Source organism: Tilletiopsis washingtonensis (genome assembly GCF_003144115.1).
Source record: "Tilletiopsis washingtonensis strain MCA 4186 unplaced genomic scaffold FA09scaffold_1, whole genome shotgun sequence".
Taxonomy (NCBI): Eukaryota; Fungi; Basidiomycota; class Exobasidiomycetes; order Entylomatales; genus Tilletiopsis; species Tilletiopsis washingtonensis.
In genome coordinates this window covers 366,659-380,246 of record NW_020311998.1, presented here as the reverse complement: position 1 = coordinate 380,246, position 13,588 = coordinate 366,659, and the positions used below count along the sequence as shown (strand labels likewise).

Sequence of the window (13,588 nt, the reverse complement as noted above, 5' to 3'; positions counted from 1 at the left end):
CTGCGATGTTGACCGTCGCCATGCTGTCCTCTGATCCACGACCTGTCGAGAAGCGACTGTGCCGGCTGCTGCACGCGCGCTGCGCTGCGGTGTTGGTCTGCTCGTTTCGCGGCGACACGCCGGCGACGCATACAAAAATTGCCGCTGACCCGGCGCGGGCGCGAATAGCGTTTCGGCCGAGCGACTGGCCGTGGAGTTGTACTCCTGTGATCGACAGGCGCGCAGCGCAGCTGCTTGTGCAGCAGGAGAGCAGAGGAGAGCGCCGCGCCTCGCCCTTGCTGCCCTGATGCGCGCGCGCGCCTCGAGTCGCCTCGCCCATGCAGCGCTGCGCCGTGCCGCCGGGCTGCTGCTGCATCTCGGCTGGCCGTCTGTGCGCCGTCGCCTTCTCTCCTTACCCATCCCTCCCGCACCGCTCCTCCGCCCGTCCCTCCGAGGTCCGCGTCTGCGCCTCTCCGCTGCCGCCGCTTCACGTCTCGACCCCCTCTCGAGTGCCCGCCAAGCTCAAGCCCCTGCTGCGAGCTTTGCCTGCGCCTTCGCGACGCTCTGCCTTGTCGCCTTCTCTCCGCTCCCCGCCCATTGCGCGCCGCCTAGCGGCCCCCGCTGCCCAGCATGAACGCAGCTGAGCTGCTCCAGAACACGCTCTCGCCCGGTGAGCACCGCCGTGCAGCTCATTCGCTCGCGACTGCTGACGCTGTACCGCAGATGCGACCGTGCGCCAGGACGCCGAGCAGAAGCTCGAGCGCGCCTCGGTCGACAGCTACGTGAGTAGCTGCTGCGGGAGGATCAGCGAAGTGGCCACAGCTGCTGACGGACTGCATGCAGCCGGCATATGTCACTATGCTGGCCGCTGAGCTGGCCAACGAGTCGTCGCCGCCGCACATTCGCAACGCCGCCGGCCTGGCCGTGAAGAACGCCCTGACGGCGCGCGACCCCGCGCGCCTGGAGGAGTATGCGCAGCGCTGGCTCAGCCTCGTGCCCGACGCGCAGGCCGACGTCAAGAGCAAGACGTTCTCCACGCTCAGCTCGCCCGACGCACGTGTCGGTGTCGTCTCGGCACAGGTTATCTCCTCCATTGCCGCCATCGAGTTGCCGCGTGGGCAATGGCCGGACCTCATCAGCCAGCTGACGGCCGCTATGGCTGACCTGAACAACATTCGGCTGCGGCAGGCCGCTCTGCAGACGATCGGCTTCACCTGCGAGATCATTGTGAGTGGCAGTGGAGGCGGCAGTGGGAACCTGCGTATGCCGCTGCGTAGAGCAGTGGCTAGAGGCAGGGCAGTGTCGCGTTTACGCCTACCGGGCCTGTAGCTGACACTGCACTGCAGGCTGCCTCGGAGAAGCCAGAGGTGCTCGCCGCACAGTCCAACGAGATTCTTACGGCCGTGATTCAAGGCGCACGGAAGGAGGAGACGTCGACGGAGGTGCAGCTGGCGGCACTGCAGGCGCTCTTCAACTCGCTCGAGTTTGTGCGCGCCAACTTTGAGCGCGAGGGCGAGCGCAACTACATCATGCAGGTCATCTGCGAGGCAACGCAGAACGCAGACGTCAAGATCAAGATTGCGGCGTTCGAGTGCCTCGTGCAGATCATGCATCTCTACTACGACAAGATGCGCTTCTACATGGAGCAGGCGCTGTTCGGGGTGCGTCCTGGCACGCACGCCCGCGCCCGCGCATGTCACTGACGGGCCTCTCTGTGCAGCTGACGGTGCTGGGCATGCGGGATCCGGAGCCGACGGTGGCGATGCAGGCCATCGAGTTCTGGTCGACGGTGTGCGAGGAGGAGCTGGATTTGATGATGGAGGCCGAGGAGGTGAGTGGAAGCGTGCAGCGCACACGCAGGATTCGCCTGACGCTGGCTGCAGGCACACGAGTACGGCGACGAGCCAGACCGCCCATGTCACGGCTTCGCCCGCATCGCTCTGCCCGAAATTCTGCCCGTCCTCATGGACACGCTCAAGCAGACGGACGAGGATGCGGACGAGGACGAGTGGAACGCGGCCAAGTCGGCAGGCGCCGCTGTCGGCCTGCTGGCAGAGGTCACGACCGACGAGATTGTGCCTCTCGCCATCCCTTTCATCGAGGCCAACATCAAGAATGCGCAGTGGAACGCACGCGAGGCGGCCGTCATGTGCTTTGGCTCGATCCTGCAGGGCCCCAACGAGTCGAACCTCGCGCCGCTTGTCGAGCAGGCACTGCCGACGATCATCGAGCTGATGAGCGACCCCAGCACGCCCGTCAAGGACACGGCCTCATGGACGCTCGCGCGCATCACTGACCTGACCTGCAGCGCGATCAAGGTCGACCAGCACCTGCAGCCGCTCATCCAGGCGCTCGTCACGAACCTCAACGCAGAGCCGCGAGTGGCGACGAACTGCTCGTGGTCGCTGATGAACCTGTGCGAGCAGCTCGGCGGCGCTGCCAGCCAAACGCCGGACGGCAACCCGGCCGCGACGAGCGTCGTGTCGCCGTACTTCGAGGGCATCGTCTCGAGCCTGCTCGCGGCGTCTGACCGCCCGTCGAACGAGGGCAACGCGCGCGCCTCGGCGTACGAGGCACTCTCGACGTCCGTCGCTGCGTGCGCGCAGGACTGCCTGCCGCACGTGTCGAACGTCGTCGTCAACATCCTTGCGCGCCAGGCGCACCTGAACAGCGTCGCCAGCCAGCTCGTCGGCATGGACGACCGCAACAACTGGGCAGAGCTGCAGACAAATCTGTGCTCGGTGCTGCAGGCCGTCATGCGGCGTCTCGGGCAGGACATCATGCCGCTGGGCGACCAGATCATGACGAGTCTCCTGACGACGATCCAGAGCTGCGGCAAGCAGAGCGAGGCGCTCGAGGACGCCTTCATGGCTGTCGGCGCCTTCGCAACGGCGGCCGAGGGCGGCTTCGAGAAGTACATCTCCTCGTTCAACCCGTTCCTGCTGAGCGCGCTGCGGGACCACCAGGAGACGATGCTCTGCAAGACGGCCGTCGGCATCGTCGGCGACGTGTGCCGCGCGCTCGGCCCGGCCGCGATCAACTACGCCGAGCCGTACATGACGGCGCTGACGGAGAACGTGCAGAGCGCGTCGCTGAACCGCGACGTCAAGCCGGTGATCCTCAGCTCGTTCGGAGACGTCGCACTGGCCACCGGTGCCGGCTTCGCACCGTTCCTGCCCAACACCATGGCCACGCTGCAGCAGGCCGCCCAGTCCGCCACGCCTGGCGCCGCAGTGAGTCGCGCTGCAGTGACGCAGCCCTTTGCCGTGGCTGACCCTCATCTCCGCAGGTCGAGTGGTCGCTGATGGAGTTCTTCACCACGCTGCGCGAGGCCATCACTGACGCATACGCCGGCATCGTCGCCGGCATCCTGTCTGACTCTCGCCGTGAGTGCCGCGGGAAGGCGTCTCTGATTTGCATGCTTACTCACTCTCCTCCGCCAGCCGACCTGCTGCAGCCGTACGTCGAGTCGATCCTCAGCTTCATCGCCGCCATCTCCTCGTCGCCGTCGGAGCGCACCGAGGAGCTGCTGCGCTCGAGCATCGGCCTGCTGGGCGACATCTGCGCCGCGTACCCCAACGGCGAGCTCAAGCAGCTGCTGACGCAGGACTGGGTCGCCGAGCTCATCAAGGCCGCCCGCGCAAAGTCGATGGGCGGCGAGACGCGCAAGGTGGCGTCCTGGGCGCGCGAGCAGATCCGCAAGGCCATGTGATGTCGCTAGCTAGACTCTGTTTCTTCCGCCCTCTTCCTGCACCGCACGGCAAGACGGAGGCGCCTTGTCGCCGATCTTCGCTCCTGCGCACGTCACGACGACCCATCCGCATTGACGCCCTAGACGCCCGGCCGACCCTGCTCGCGCGGTCATTCTTCGACTGCCGCAGGTCAGGCCGCCGGTCCCCCTCCCCCTCTCCCACTACATCCAGGCTGTCGCGCCGCCCTTACTCCACAAGTCTCGTCTTAACTTGGCCGCCGCTCATCTTGCTCCCTTTCCTCACCCTCGCATGTGCATCGTCCGTCCCCTGTATACCTTCCCCCAACCCCACTCATGTAGTCGCCACGCGAGATGCTTTTGCCACCCCTTCATCTGCCTCCGCCCCATCCCACACTTGTCCCTCCCTCGAGCCCACACACTGATTGACCCCCACCCATGAAAGCGGGCCCGCCCGCCCTTCACCTCACCACCTCAGCCGCAGGATCTCCAGGTGGCTTCGCGCGAGTCGCACAATCAAAAACACTTTGAATTGGGCCGGATCGAGTGGGGTTGTGCGCACAGACGAGACGGCATTCCGCGGGCTTTCGAGAGCGTGAGCGTTGCGCGGACAGCGCGCGTCTAGCCCTGGTACAGCGCATCGTCGTTCTTGGCGGGCGAGACGTCCTCCTGGAGCGAGATTGTGAGCACGGCATCGCAAGGGCAGCGTCGGGCCACACTCACGGCCTTGGCAGGGGCGTCGTCGCGAGTGGCCTCGTCACTGGAAGGCCAGATTTCAGCCAGCAGCCCCCACAGATGCGCGCAAGTGACTCACTCAGCGGGGCCGTCGCGCGGGCGAGATGCACGCGGCTCGTCGCGAGGCGAACGCGGCGGGCCACGCTCAAGGTCGCGCTCGTCGCGCTCGTCGATGCGGCGGCTGGTCTCGCGCTCGTCGCGCTCGCGGCGCGGCGCCTCGTCGCGGTAGTCGCGGCGGGGCGAGCGCGAGCGCTGACGCGGCGGCGCCGGCGGGCGCGTGCTGGGCGCGCCCTCGAAGCGCCACTGCGCAGAGGGCGTGCGCTGGCGATGCAGAGCATCAGCGTCAGTATTGGAGCCCTGGGAAGGCAGCGAATGACACACCTTGGCGAACTGGAGCGCCAGCGAGGTCGACGGCGTCAGGCGCACGCCGTGGAGCTTCTGATGGGCGATCTGCAAGAGACAGCCAGCGTGAGCGAAACGCCCGGATCCAAGCGCAACGGCTGACTGACCTGGGCGTCGCGGGCGTCCTGGTACTCGACGAACGCATAGCTGCAGAGGAGGGTGGCGCATGCAGCTTGCGTGAGCTTCGGTGCGGAGAGAGCGGAGTAGGATCGAGGCAGCGTGACCGAGCGTACGTCGTCGCATGCGAGTCAAAGCGGTCGTGAGTCGTTCTGCTGTCGCAGCCGATCGTCGCTACTCGAGCGCGCCGCTGGGAGCGTCGCGGTCATCCTTCGCGTGAGACGCAGCAAGGTCGGCTTCGAAGAACCGGCTCGCACGCAGCTCCATCGGATACACGCAGCACCTATCGAGCTGCAGCTCGGTGCGGCTCGCACTCGCATGTGTTCGACCGCGGGTCGGGCTCGGCAGGCGGATCGCGAGGAAGCGGATCGGTATCGATCGAATGGATCACTCACGGCTTGGCGTCGGGCGTGCGCAGGGCCGGGATGTCGCAGCGCACAAGCGGACCGAAGCGCTCGAACTCGTACGCAAGGTCACGTGCGCTCATCGAGGCCGGGAAGCCGTTCACGTAGAGCACCTGAGGAAAGCGTCAGCACAGATGCGAGCGCAGGCTAGCAGGCGGCATGCCCAGCGTCGGCGAGCACGCGAACAGCATCGCTCATCGCAGGAGCGCGCCACGTCGCCTTAGCCCGGCATTCGTGTCGATCTGTACTCACCGACTTGAGCGGGCGTCCCGACTCGTCGCGGTACATCGTCGGCGGCGGGCCGCCGCGCGGCGGGGCGCGGTCGTAGCCGCCGCCATAGCCACCACCTCCGCCACCGTAGCCACCGCCGTAGCCGCCGCGCGGCGGCTCATCGTAGCGGCCGCCTCCACGCGGTGGCTCGTCGTAGCGGCCGCGCGGCGGCTCATCGTAGCGACCACCGCGCGGGGGCTCATCGTAGCGCCCGCCGCGCGGCGGCTCGTCGTAGCGGCCGCCGCCTCCGCCACGCGGCGGCTCGGCATAGCCGCCGCGGCTGCCGCCGCCGCCGAAGCGCTCGGGCTCGTCGGCGCCGGGCGGGCCGCGCGAGTCGCGCGGCGGCGGGTAGTCGGCGGGCGGGCCGCGGCGTGCGTCGCGGTCGTAGGCGGACATGGTGGGCAGGATACGGTGGATGTGGAGCAGAGAGACGAGTGCGCGGCGAAGCGCTCGTGATGGGCTCGTGCGGTGGAAGCACTGCGCGCTCGGCGGTGGCGCCGTGGCTTGGGCGGCGCGCGACGGCGACGGCGGAGATCGACCCGGGCGCGCGCGACTCCGCACCTGTTGGGGCATCGCCCAACTTGTGCGTGGGGCGCGCCGCGCATGGACCGATCTGCTGTGCAGCGCTGTCAGGAGCTCCGCCGCGGCGGTGCGCCGCTGCCGTGAGCCGCTGCTGTGATGCGTGCGTGGGCTTGGGCGTAGGGCCGGCCGCCGTGCGTCAGGGCGAGCTTGCGGCTAAATCGCGGCGGCTGGGCCCGCCGCACTCACGCTTGCACCCGCCACGACCCCTCGCCCTCTCTCTCCACCTCCCACACCTCGCTCAGCCCCGCCTCGCCCTCGTCACTTGCGCACCACACAGCGCAGCACGCAGCACAGCGCATCACACTTCCTCGCCGCGCCCTCCGTCGCACCACCGCGCGCCCGCACCATGGCTGCCGCCGCTCGCGCGCCGCCGCGCCTCCTCCAGTTCAAGCTCGTCCTCCTCGGTGCGTCGCATGTGCTGCGCACCCTTGGCCCGCTGCATGCTGACGCCTCGCATCTATCACTAGGCGAGAGCGCCGTCGGCAAGTCGAGGTCAGTCTGAGCTCCGGTACGCAGATGGGATCCGGGAGCAGGGCGGTTGCGCATGGTGGCGCTCGCACCCGATGACAGGCCGAGGTAGGAGCATGCGACCGGGAGCGGCTGCCACAGTGCAGCGCACACTCTGCGACAGCGATGCAACAAGCAGCGGCACGCTCTGCGCAAGGAGGTAGTCGCGCTGCAGGCTCTCAAGGCGGAGCAGGCTGCGCAGGCCCAGCTGCCGCCAGATGCCTGCTGCCGCGCTGCGACAGGGCAGAAGGGACAGCATCGCAGGCGACCCAGCAGAGCGCAGCATGACAAAATCTGTCAGGCAGCTGCTGCTCCTGCTCTCCGGATGCGCTTGCGTTCATTGCCATCGCGGCCGAGTCGCCTGCCGATGGGCGTGCGCAGCAGCAAGATTCGCGGCGCAGCGCAGCGCGCTTTGCCGCATGCGAACCGAGCGCCGGTACTTGCCGTCGCCGAGCCTCTGCACGTTCTGCTGGCCTCACGTGCTATCGCCGCCTGCATTGCTGAGGCCACTTTGGGCGCTCTCGCCCCGGGACATCGCCGGACCCCATTGGAAGCGCTGCCTCGTGTCGGGTTCCAGCGGCTGACGCACCTCCTCGTCTCCAGCCTCGTCCTGCGCTTTGTCAAGGACCAGTTCGACGACTACCGGGAGAGCACCATCGGTGGTGCGTCCTGTCGTCTGCGTGGCTCCGTCCTTCGCTCACAGCCAGCTTCACAGCCGCCTTCCTGACGCAGACGGTCAGCCTCGATGAGTCGACGACTGTCAAGTTCGAGATTTGGTGCGTGCCCTTCGCGCGCCTGTTGCGCGCGCCGAGCTCATCGCTTGGCTTGCAGGGACACGGCAGGGCAGGAGCGCTACAAGTCGCTCGCGCCAATGTACTACCGCAACGCCAACTGCGCCGTCGTCGTCTACGACATCACGCAGCCTGTGAGCAGAGCCAATAATGCGGTCCTCTCGGCGCGCAGCGCTTACCCCGAGCGCCACAGTCGTCGCTAGAGAAGGCAAAAGCATGGATTCGGGAGCTGCAGCGGCAGGCAGATCCCAACATCATCATTGCGCTGGCGGGCAACAAGGCGGACCTGGCCAGCCGGCGTGCTGTGCCGAGCGAGGTGAGTGGTCGTCGTGGTATCCGCGATAGCCTCATGAGAAGGCCCTGCCGAGGCGCGGCAGTCCTGGCGATGGTGTGATCCAAGTTGGCGCTGGCGCTCACACCATCACTCGCGCCCGCAGGAGGCACAGGCGTACGCGTCCGAGGAGAACCTGCTCTTCCTCGAGACGTCGGCCAAGGACAACGCCAACGTCTCGGAGCTCTTCACGATGATTGCGCGCAAGCTGCCGCTCGAGTCGGCCGCCAACGCGCAGCGCGGCGGCGGGCGTGGCGGCAGCACGCTGGGCGGCGCCGCTGCGGGCCAGCAGCGGCCGGGCGTGGATCTGCGGGGCAACCAGGGCCAGGGCAACGGTGGCTGCTGCTGACCTCGTCGCTGCTCTCCTCATTTGTCTCGCTCGCTACGCCATCGCTGCGCTTATGTCTGTCTCCTCCCGCTGTACTCTAATCTGGCGCACGCATGGCCGATGCCCCGCGTGCCGCCCACCACGTGTACATACCTCTCGCGCCACGTCCCTTCACGCAATGCCACGCCGGGTCATCAGACGAGGTGTTGCGAGCGTCGTGTCGGCTTCCATCAGGTGAGGCCCAGGAGCATGTGATTTCGAAAGAGGCACTCTGGCAGAGCAGCGTGTGCGCACTCGAATACGCGATGCGCGCGCAGCGGTGGAGGTCGTGCGAGAGGCCGCGCGCCTCCATGCTTAGCTCCCTCATCACTCAAGTCCGAGCGGCGAGACGCCAATCTGCAAAGCCGAGGCCTTCCTGCTTGCGATACTCATAGCCTTGGGGCACTTCTGATGCATCGTGAGCGGCGCCTTAGCGCTCCGCCTTCAGCTCGACTGACGGCTCTTCGCGGCAAGCTCGCAGCCCCTACGCCACGGCGCCGCCAGACTTTGCGGCGCTGGCCGAGGCATATCCGCAGAAGCTGGCACGCTTGTAAGCGCAGGACTGATGTGATGCCTCAGTATCCAGGCTGATCGTACGCTTCGCCCTCTAGCGTCAAGCGCGGCGAGCGACACGGGGCGAGCATTGACTTTCAGGACGCCGATGCCACTCGGTGCGTTTGCTCAAGTTGCTGCCTGATCACTGCATGGCTCACTGCGGACACTCCCCAGAGCTCTGAGCGAGACACTCTTGCTCCATGACTTCGGCGTCACTGCAATCCAGCGCGACGACCGGCTGTGCCCGCCTGTAGGTGTCGCAGGCGTCTGCCTCTCTACGTCACTCACGTCGCTCTCTCACAGATCCCGAATCGGTTCGTCTTGAGCTGAGCGCGACGTAAAGACACTGCTGACGCGGCATCGCCAGAGCAAACTATGTGCTGTGGCTGCAGGATGTGCTGAACGAAAGCGTTCAGCCTCTGCAGCCGGGCGACACCGCTGCTAGCCCTCTCCTCGCTCTTAGCACCGAGAGCGCAGCAGCTGGCAGTGCTGACGCGAACGACGAGGACGCGAATGTCGAGCGACCCAGCAAGCGAGCGCGTGTGGCTGAAGAAGTTGAGAGCACACGAGAGACTGCTGCCGGTCAAGAAGAAGGCGAGAGTGTGCGCATCTTGGACGTGTGCGTGCACTTCGCTGGACGAGGAGTCGCAGTCTACTGACGACAATGCGAGATGTAGCGGCACCGGCGCCAGCGCCATCTATGCTCTGCTCGGCTGTGCTCTCGATGCTCGCTGGCGCTTCACATGCACTGGTGAGCCAGGATCTGTCCCGCCAGCGCAGTTTCTTGCTCAGCCTGTCCCTCAGACATTGATGCCGAGTCGATTGAACATGCTCGCTCCATCCTCCACCATCCGGCGAATAAGGCGCTGCGGCTCGCTAGCCGCGTGGAGCTGCAGCTACGCAGACCCGAGCAGCCCTTGCTGCCCGTTGGCCCAGAGTGAGCCCGAGAGCTTGGTCAATGCGACATCGCTACTGACCGAAGCTTGCAGCGCGGCACACGTTGCCACAATGTGCAACCCGCCCTTCTACTCCAGTGCCGCGGAGATGCAAGAGAGCGCCGACTTCAAGCAGCAGGGCCCGAGTGCGGTGAGTGCCTTCGAGCGAGGTGCAAGATACTGCTCTGACTGTCCATCGCAGGTATGCAGAGGCACGGACGGAGAGATGATCACGCAAGGAGGAGAGGAGGCCTTCGTCGGACGCATGATCGACGAGAGCTGCGAGGCTGGACGCGCCGAGAACGTCGTGTGCGTTGCTGCGGACCGGCCGACGCTGTCTAAGCTGACTCAGTCCCGCTCAGATGGTTCACGAGCATGCTCGGCAAGTTCTCGAGCGTGGGCGCGGTTGTCAACAAGCTGCGCAAGCAGGAGGTGAGAGCGGCCGCACAGCACATGCATCACGCCGCCTGCTGACAGCCCGATGTAGATCCGCAACTACGCCCTCACCGAGTTTGTGCAGGGACGCACGCGGCGCTGGGCCGTAGCTTGGTCTCATCAGGCGTATCGACTGCCAGACGTGAGCAGGGATGCAGGATGCAGCCGAGACAGCGCACTGATCACATCACAGCACCTCGCCCGACCCAGTGCGCCCTCGCTCGCCCGCGTGCTCGCCGAGTCCAACTCGCGCTCTCGCGTGCTCCCGGCTGCAGAGGAGCACACGCCACGCACAGTCATGGCTGCGCTGCAGGCCGATCTCGCACAGATGGGTCATGTGCTGCAGATCGACGCAGCAAGCCAGGACGACGACGCAGCGAGCACGCTCTTCGCACGCCTCGACAGCGAGGCATGGACGCGCGGGGCTAGACGTGCTCGCGCAAAGGCGCTCAAGGAGGGCCGCTCGCTAGACGCACCGTCGGCCAGCGCCGAGCCGCTGCTGTGCCTGCGCTGCTCGGCGCAGTGGGCACAGGCTCGTCGCGAGCCCAAGAGCGCCGCAGAGGCCAGCGCGACGCAAGACGCCGATGACGAAGCGGAGAAGCAAGCTCCTGCACAGGAGGCGCAGCCCGCCGGCGGCGACACAGACATGCGCAGCGATCCTGCGCAGCCTCAAGAAGGAGGTGCGCCCACGCCGCGCCCTGTGCGCGTCGTTGTCGAGTGGACGTTCGGGTGCGAGAAGCAGCGCGCCGCCTTCGCGGCGTGCGCCGAGTCGCTGCTGCGACGCCTCGAGGAGGGTCGCAAACAGGCGTGAGGGCTGATGTGTATATCTCAATTGCACCTCTGGTACTGGTGGCTTGGTTATGTGCAGCATGCTGCGCGGCTTCCTTAGAGGCCGGCCTTGGCAGCAGTGTCGGCGACGAACTGAGGGGCACAAGGGTCAGCACGTGAAGACCCGCGCGTGGTTACAGAAAGCGGCTCACAGCAACGCCCTTGGAGATGTTCTGTGGGAGCGGCGGTCAGCGCAAGAAGGCCTTGTCTGAGCTGCGCTAGACTCACGCCGTTGAGCTGGTCGACGGCGACCTTGAGGAGGCCTTGCTCCTGCACACGCGAGGTTGTCCGTCAGAGGCGCATCGGGAGGGGAGACAATGCGCGCTACTCACGTACTCGTTGGCCTTGATGCCAGCGCCGACGGACTCAACACCGTCCTTGCCCAGCTTGACGGGGACCGAGAAGAAGGTCAGGTCGCCAACGACCGAGCTCCACTCGCCGGCACCGAGTGCCTTGACGTCGACGCTGTGACGCAGTGTGAGCTTGCGCTACTGGCGCTGTGCACGCGGCCAGCTCACTAGGAGTACTCCGTGCGGGCCTTGCCAGCGGCAGCCTCGAGCACGCTGATGGCGAAGCGGGCACCGGCGAAGGCCATGGAGAGCGTGGCCGAGCCAGCGCCGTCCTTGGCCTTGACGACCTCGTCACCGCCGAACTGGATGCTGTAGGCGACTAGATGAGCATCGCGCATGCTCCGGCTGCGGATCCTGCACTCACCGCTTGACGAGAGCCTCGATCTTGGACTGGTCGAAGCTGACCGACGGCTGCGAGGCCGAGATCAGGGGCACGATCGTCTCGCCGGAGTGGCCGCCGACAATCGGGATGCTGCACTCGCGCGAGCGCTGTCAGCGGCAGCGGAAGAGGGCCACCTGCGCACTAGCGACGCACCTGTACTCGAGCGACTTCTCCGAGGCACCGTTGGCCTCCGAGACGAAGGTGCTGGCACGCACAACGTCGAGCGTGGTCACACCGAAGAGGCTGCGGAGATGCGTTGCTCAGTCACGTGCATAGATGCGCGCGCACAGACCAGCACTCACCGCTTGGGGTCGTAGACACCCTTCTTCTTGAACACCTCAGCCACGATGGGCACCGTCGAGTTGACTGCGACCGCTGGGTCAGCCAACAGCTTGAGCGCATAAGCTGCTGCTCGCACGCACCGGGGTTCGAGATGATCAGCACGAAGGCCTTGGGGGCGTGCGTGGCAATGCCGATGGCGGTGTCGCGGACAATGCTGGCGTTGATCTGAGGGAGGAGATATGAGCCTAGGAGTCGCGCAAGCGCTGCATCGCCGCACTCACGTTGAACAGGTCGTCACGGGTCATGCCGGGCTGCGCAAGAGCGAAGGTGTCAGCTGGTCGCTCTTTGGCGCTGTGATTCAGAGCTCTGTTTCGCAGCCTCGCTTCCGGACTCTGCACAAGAGCGGCAGTGCTCTAGCACGCAACAGGCGCTCATAGCTGGACAGAGGACGTCCGTGCGGCGCCAGCGCGCTCTTGCGGCACACACAAGAGGCTTGCAAGAACGCTGCAAGAGCAGCACAAGCACCAGCGCACCACAGCACAGGCGCATTCTCCGGCGCAGACGCACCTTGCGCGGCACACCGGCGGGCACGACGACGATGTCGGCGCCCTTGAGGGCCTTCTCGAGGCCGCCGTCGGCGGGCAGGTAGCCCTGCACCGTCGAGGGCGTGTTGATGTGCGAGATGTCGGCGGCGACACCGGGGGCGTTCACGCTGCGAGATGTCCGAGATGAGCGTGTGATCGGCGGCGTGAGCGGTGTGACGCTCCACTCACACATCGTAGAGGGCGAGCTCGGAGATGAGCGTCGACTGCTTGAGCAGGAGCGACAGGGGCTGGCCTGTGCAGCAAAAATGTGAGTCAGCAGCTGTGCATGAGGCAGGCGAGAGCATGCGACTAACCGATACCGCCAGCGGCGCCGCTGAGTGGAGCAAGACGAAGGTGAGCATTCACGTGCGCGAGAGGGTGGCCCAGGCGCAGGCGCGGCGACGCACATGACAACAGCCTTGACCATAGTGAGAGAGTGGGTGGGGTGGAGGGGTGGGGTGGTGTGGGTGTGCGGTGAGGATGGGTGATGGCGGAGGGAAGGGAAGAAGGAGCGGCGGCCGGCTGATGCTGAATGCGCTCGACCGTCGGGCAGGGCGGACCGCGGCGGAGCGGTGACAGATGGCGTGCCCGCGCTGGCGAGGCTTCCAGCGCGCGCTGCTGGCGTGGGGGCAGCACCTCGCCAGCGCTCGCCTCGCCCGGCGGCGGACACTGCGCTCCTGCCCGGCGGCTGCACGTGCAGCTGCACCCCACGGCGCACGGGCATCTGGAGCTGCACCCTGGGCCTGCCCCTGCCCCATCCTTGGGGCCTCCAGCACCTCATCGCCGTACCTGCTCAGCATCTTGCAAGCTCGCACCAGCGTCGCTCGCACCAGCATTGAGAAGCCAGGCCACGTCTCGCCGCCTCGCTGAGGCCAGGGTCGGCTCGCTCCACGCACGCGATGAAAGCGAGCGAGTGGAGTTCTCGGGCGGCAGCCTCGCAGCGCGCCCAAGGCCCGGCCCGGCCGGCTCCGCACGCCGCATCTCCGCCTCTCCGCCCTCCGCAGCGCTCAGCCCGCCGCACCCCCGTGGCGCTCCGCACTCTC

General features: G+C 66.7%; 5 protein-coding genes across 5 annotated transcripts; 3 read left to right on the top strand and 2 right to left on the bottom strand.

Moving 5' to 3' along the window:
- Positions 1 to 609: 609 nt before the first annotated feature.
- Positions 610 to 3,691, top strand: FA09DRAFT_335819 (putative karyopherin beta-1 subunit; the record flags this gene model as incomplete). Its single annotated transcript, XM_025743801.1, has 8 exons — positions 610 to 649; positions 703 to 761; positions 823 to 1,206; positions 1,326 to 1,640; positions 1,700 to 1,810; positions 1,863 to 3,212; positions 3,269 to 3,365; positions 3,423 to 3,691. 8 exons carry the CDS (start codon positions 610 to 612, stop codon positions 3,689 to 3,691), a joined length of 2,625 nt encoding a protein of 874 aa, XP_025601467.1.
- Positions 3,692 to 4,211: 520 nt separating this feature from the next.
- On the bottom strand, positions 4,212 to 5,858 carry FA09DRAFT_5012 (hypothetical protein). The gene is made up of 8 exons (XM_025745691.1): positions 5,735 to 5,858; positions 5,599 to 5,661; positions 5,338 to 5,459; positions 4,933 to 4,972; positions 4,805 to 4,873; positions 4,503 to 4,744; positions 4,412 to 4,448; positions 4,212 to 4,357 (listed from the first exon to the last, which is right to left on the bottom strand). Exons 2-8 carry the CDS (start codon positions 5,632 to 5,634, stop codon positions 4,310 to 4,312), a joined length of 594 nt encoding a protein of 197 aa, XP_025601466.1. The 5' UTR covers positions 5,635 to 5,661; positions 5,735 to 5,858; the 3' UTR covers positions 4,212 to 4,309.
- A 555-nt stretch (positions 5,859 to 6,413) lies between these two features.
- FA09DRAFT_303294 (ras-domain-containing protein) lies at positions 6,414 to 8,345 on the top strand. Its single transcript, XM_025740439.1, has 7 exons — positions 6,414 to 6,602; positions 6,666 to 6,690; positions 7,309 to 7,367; positions 7,421 to 7,481; positions 7,537 to 7,630; positions 7,690 to 7,812; positions 7,934 to 8,345. The coding sequence occupies exons 1-7, from the start codon at positions 6,545 to 6,547 to the stop codon at positions 8,174 to 8,176; spliced, it is 663 nt and encodes a 220-aa protein (XP_025601465.1). The 5' UTR covers positions 6,414 to 6,544; the 3' UTR covers positions 8,177 to 8,345.
- Positions 8,346 to 8,519: 174 nt separating this feature from the next.
- On the top strand, positions 8,520 to 10,971 carry FA09DRAFT_327142 (hypothetical protein). Its single transcript, XM_025741290.1, has 13 exons — positions 8,520 to 8,612; positions 8,669 to 8,744; positions 8,806 to 8,865; positions 8,924 to 8,999; positions 9,053 to 9,063; positions 9,117 to 9,368; positions 9,427 to 9,500; positions 9,554 to 9,686; positions 9,739 to 9,835; positions 9,887 to 9,993; positions 10,047 to 10,116; positions 10,172 to 10,261; positions 10,313 to 10,971. Exons 1-13 carry the CDS (start codon positions 8,606 to 8,608, stop codon positions 10,928 to 10,930), a joined length of 1,671 nt encoding a protein of 556 aa, XP_025601464.1. The 5' UTR covers positions 8,520 to 8,605; the 3' UTR covers positions 10,931 to 10,971.
- On the bottom strand, positions 10,933 to 13,001 carry FA09DRAFT_327140 (putative MDH1-malate dehydrogenase precursor, mitochondrial). Its single transcript, XM_025741289.1, has 14 exons — positions 12,953 to 13,001; positions 12,860 to 12,879; positions 12,735 to 12,798; positions 12,529 to 12,673; positions 12,243 to 12,272; positions 12,102 to 12,186; positions 11,982 to 12,045; positions 11,833 to 11,922; positions 11,662 to 11,769; positions 11,466 to 11,606; positions 11,280 to 11,412; positions 11,176 to 11,217; positions 11,100 to 11,120; positions 10,933 to 11,040 (listed from the first exon to the last, which is right to left on the bottom strand). Exons 1-14 carry the CDS (start codon positions 12,970 to 12,972, stop codon positions 11,005 to 11,007), a joined length of 999 nt encoding a protein of 332 aa, XP_025601463.1. The 5' UTR covers positions 12,973 to 13,001; the 3' UTR covers positions 10,933 to 11,004.
- Positions 13,002 to 13,588: the final 587 nt, after the last annotated feature.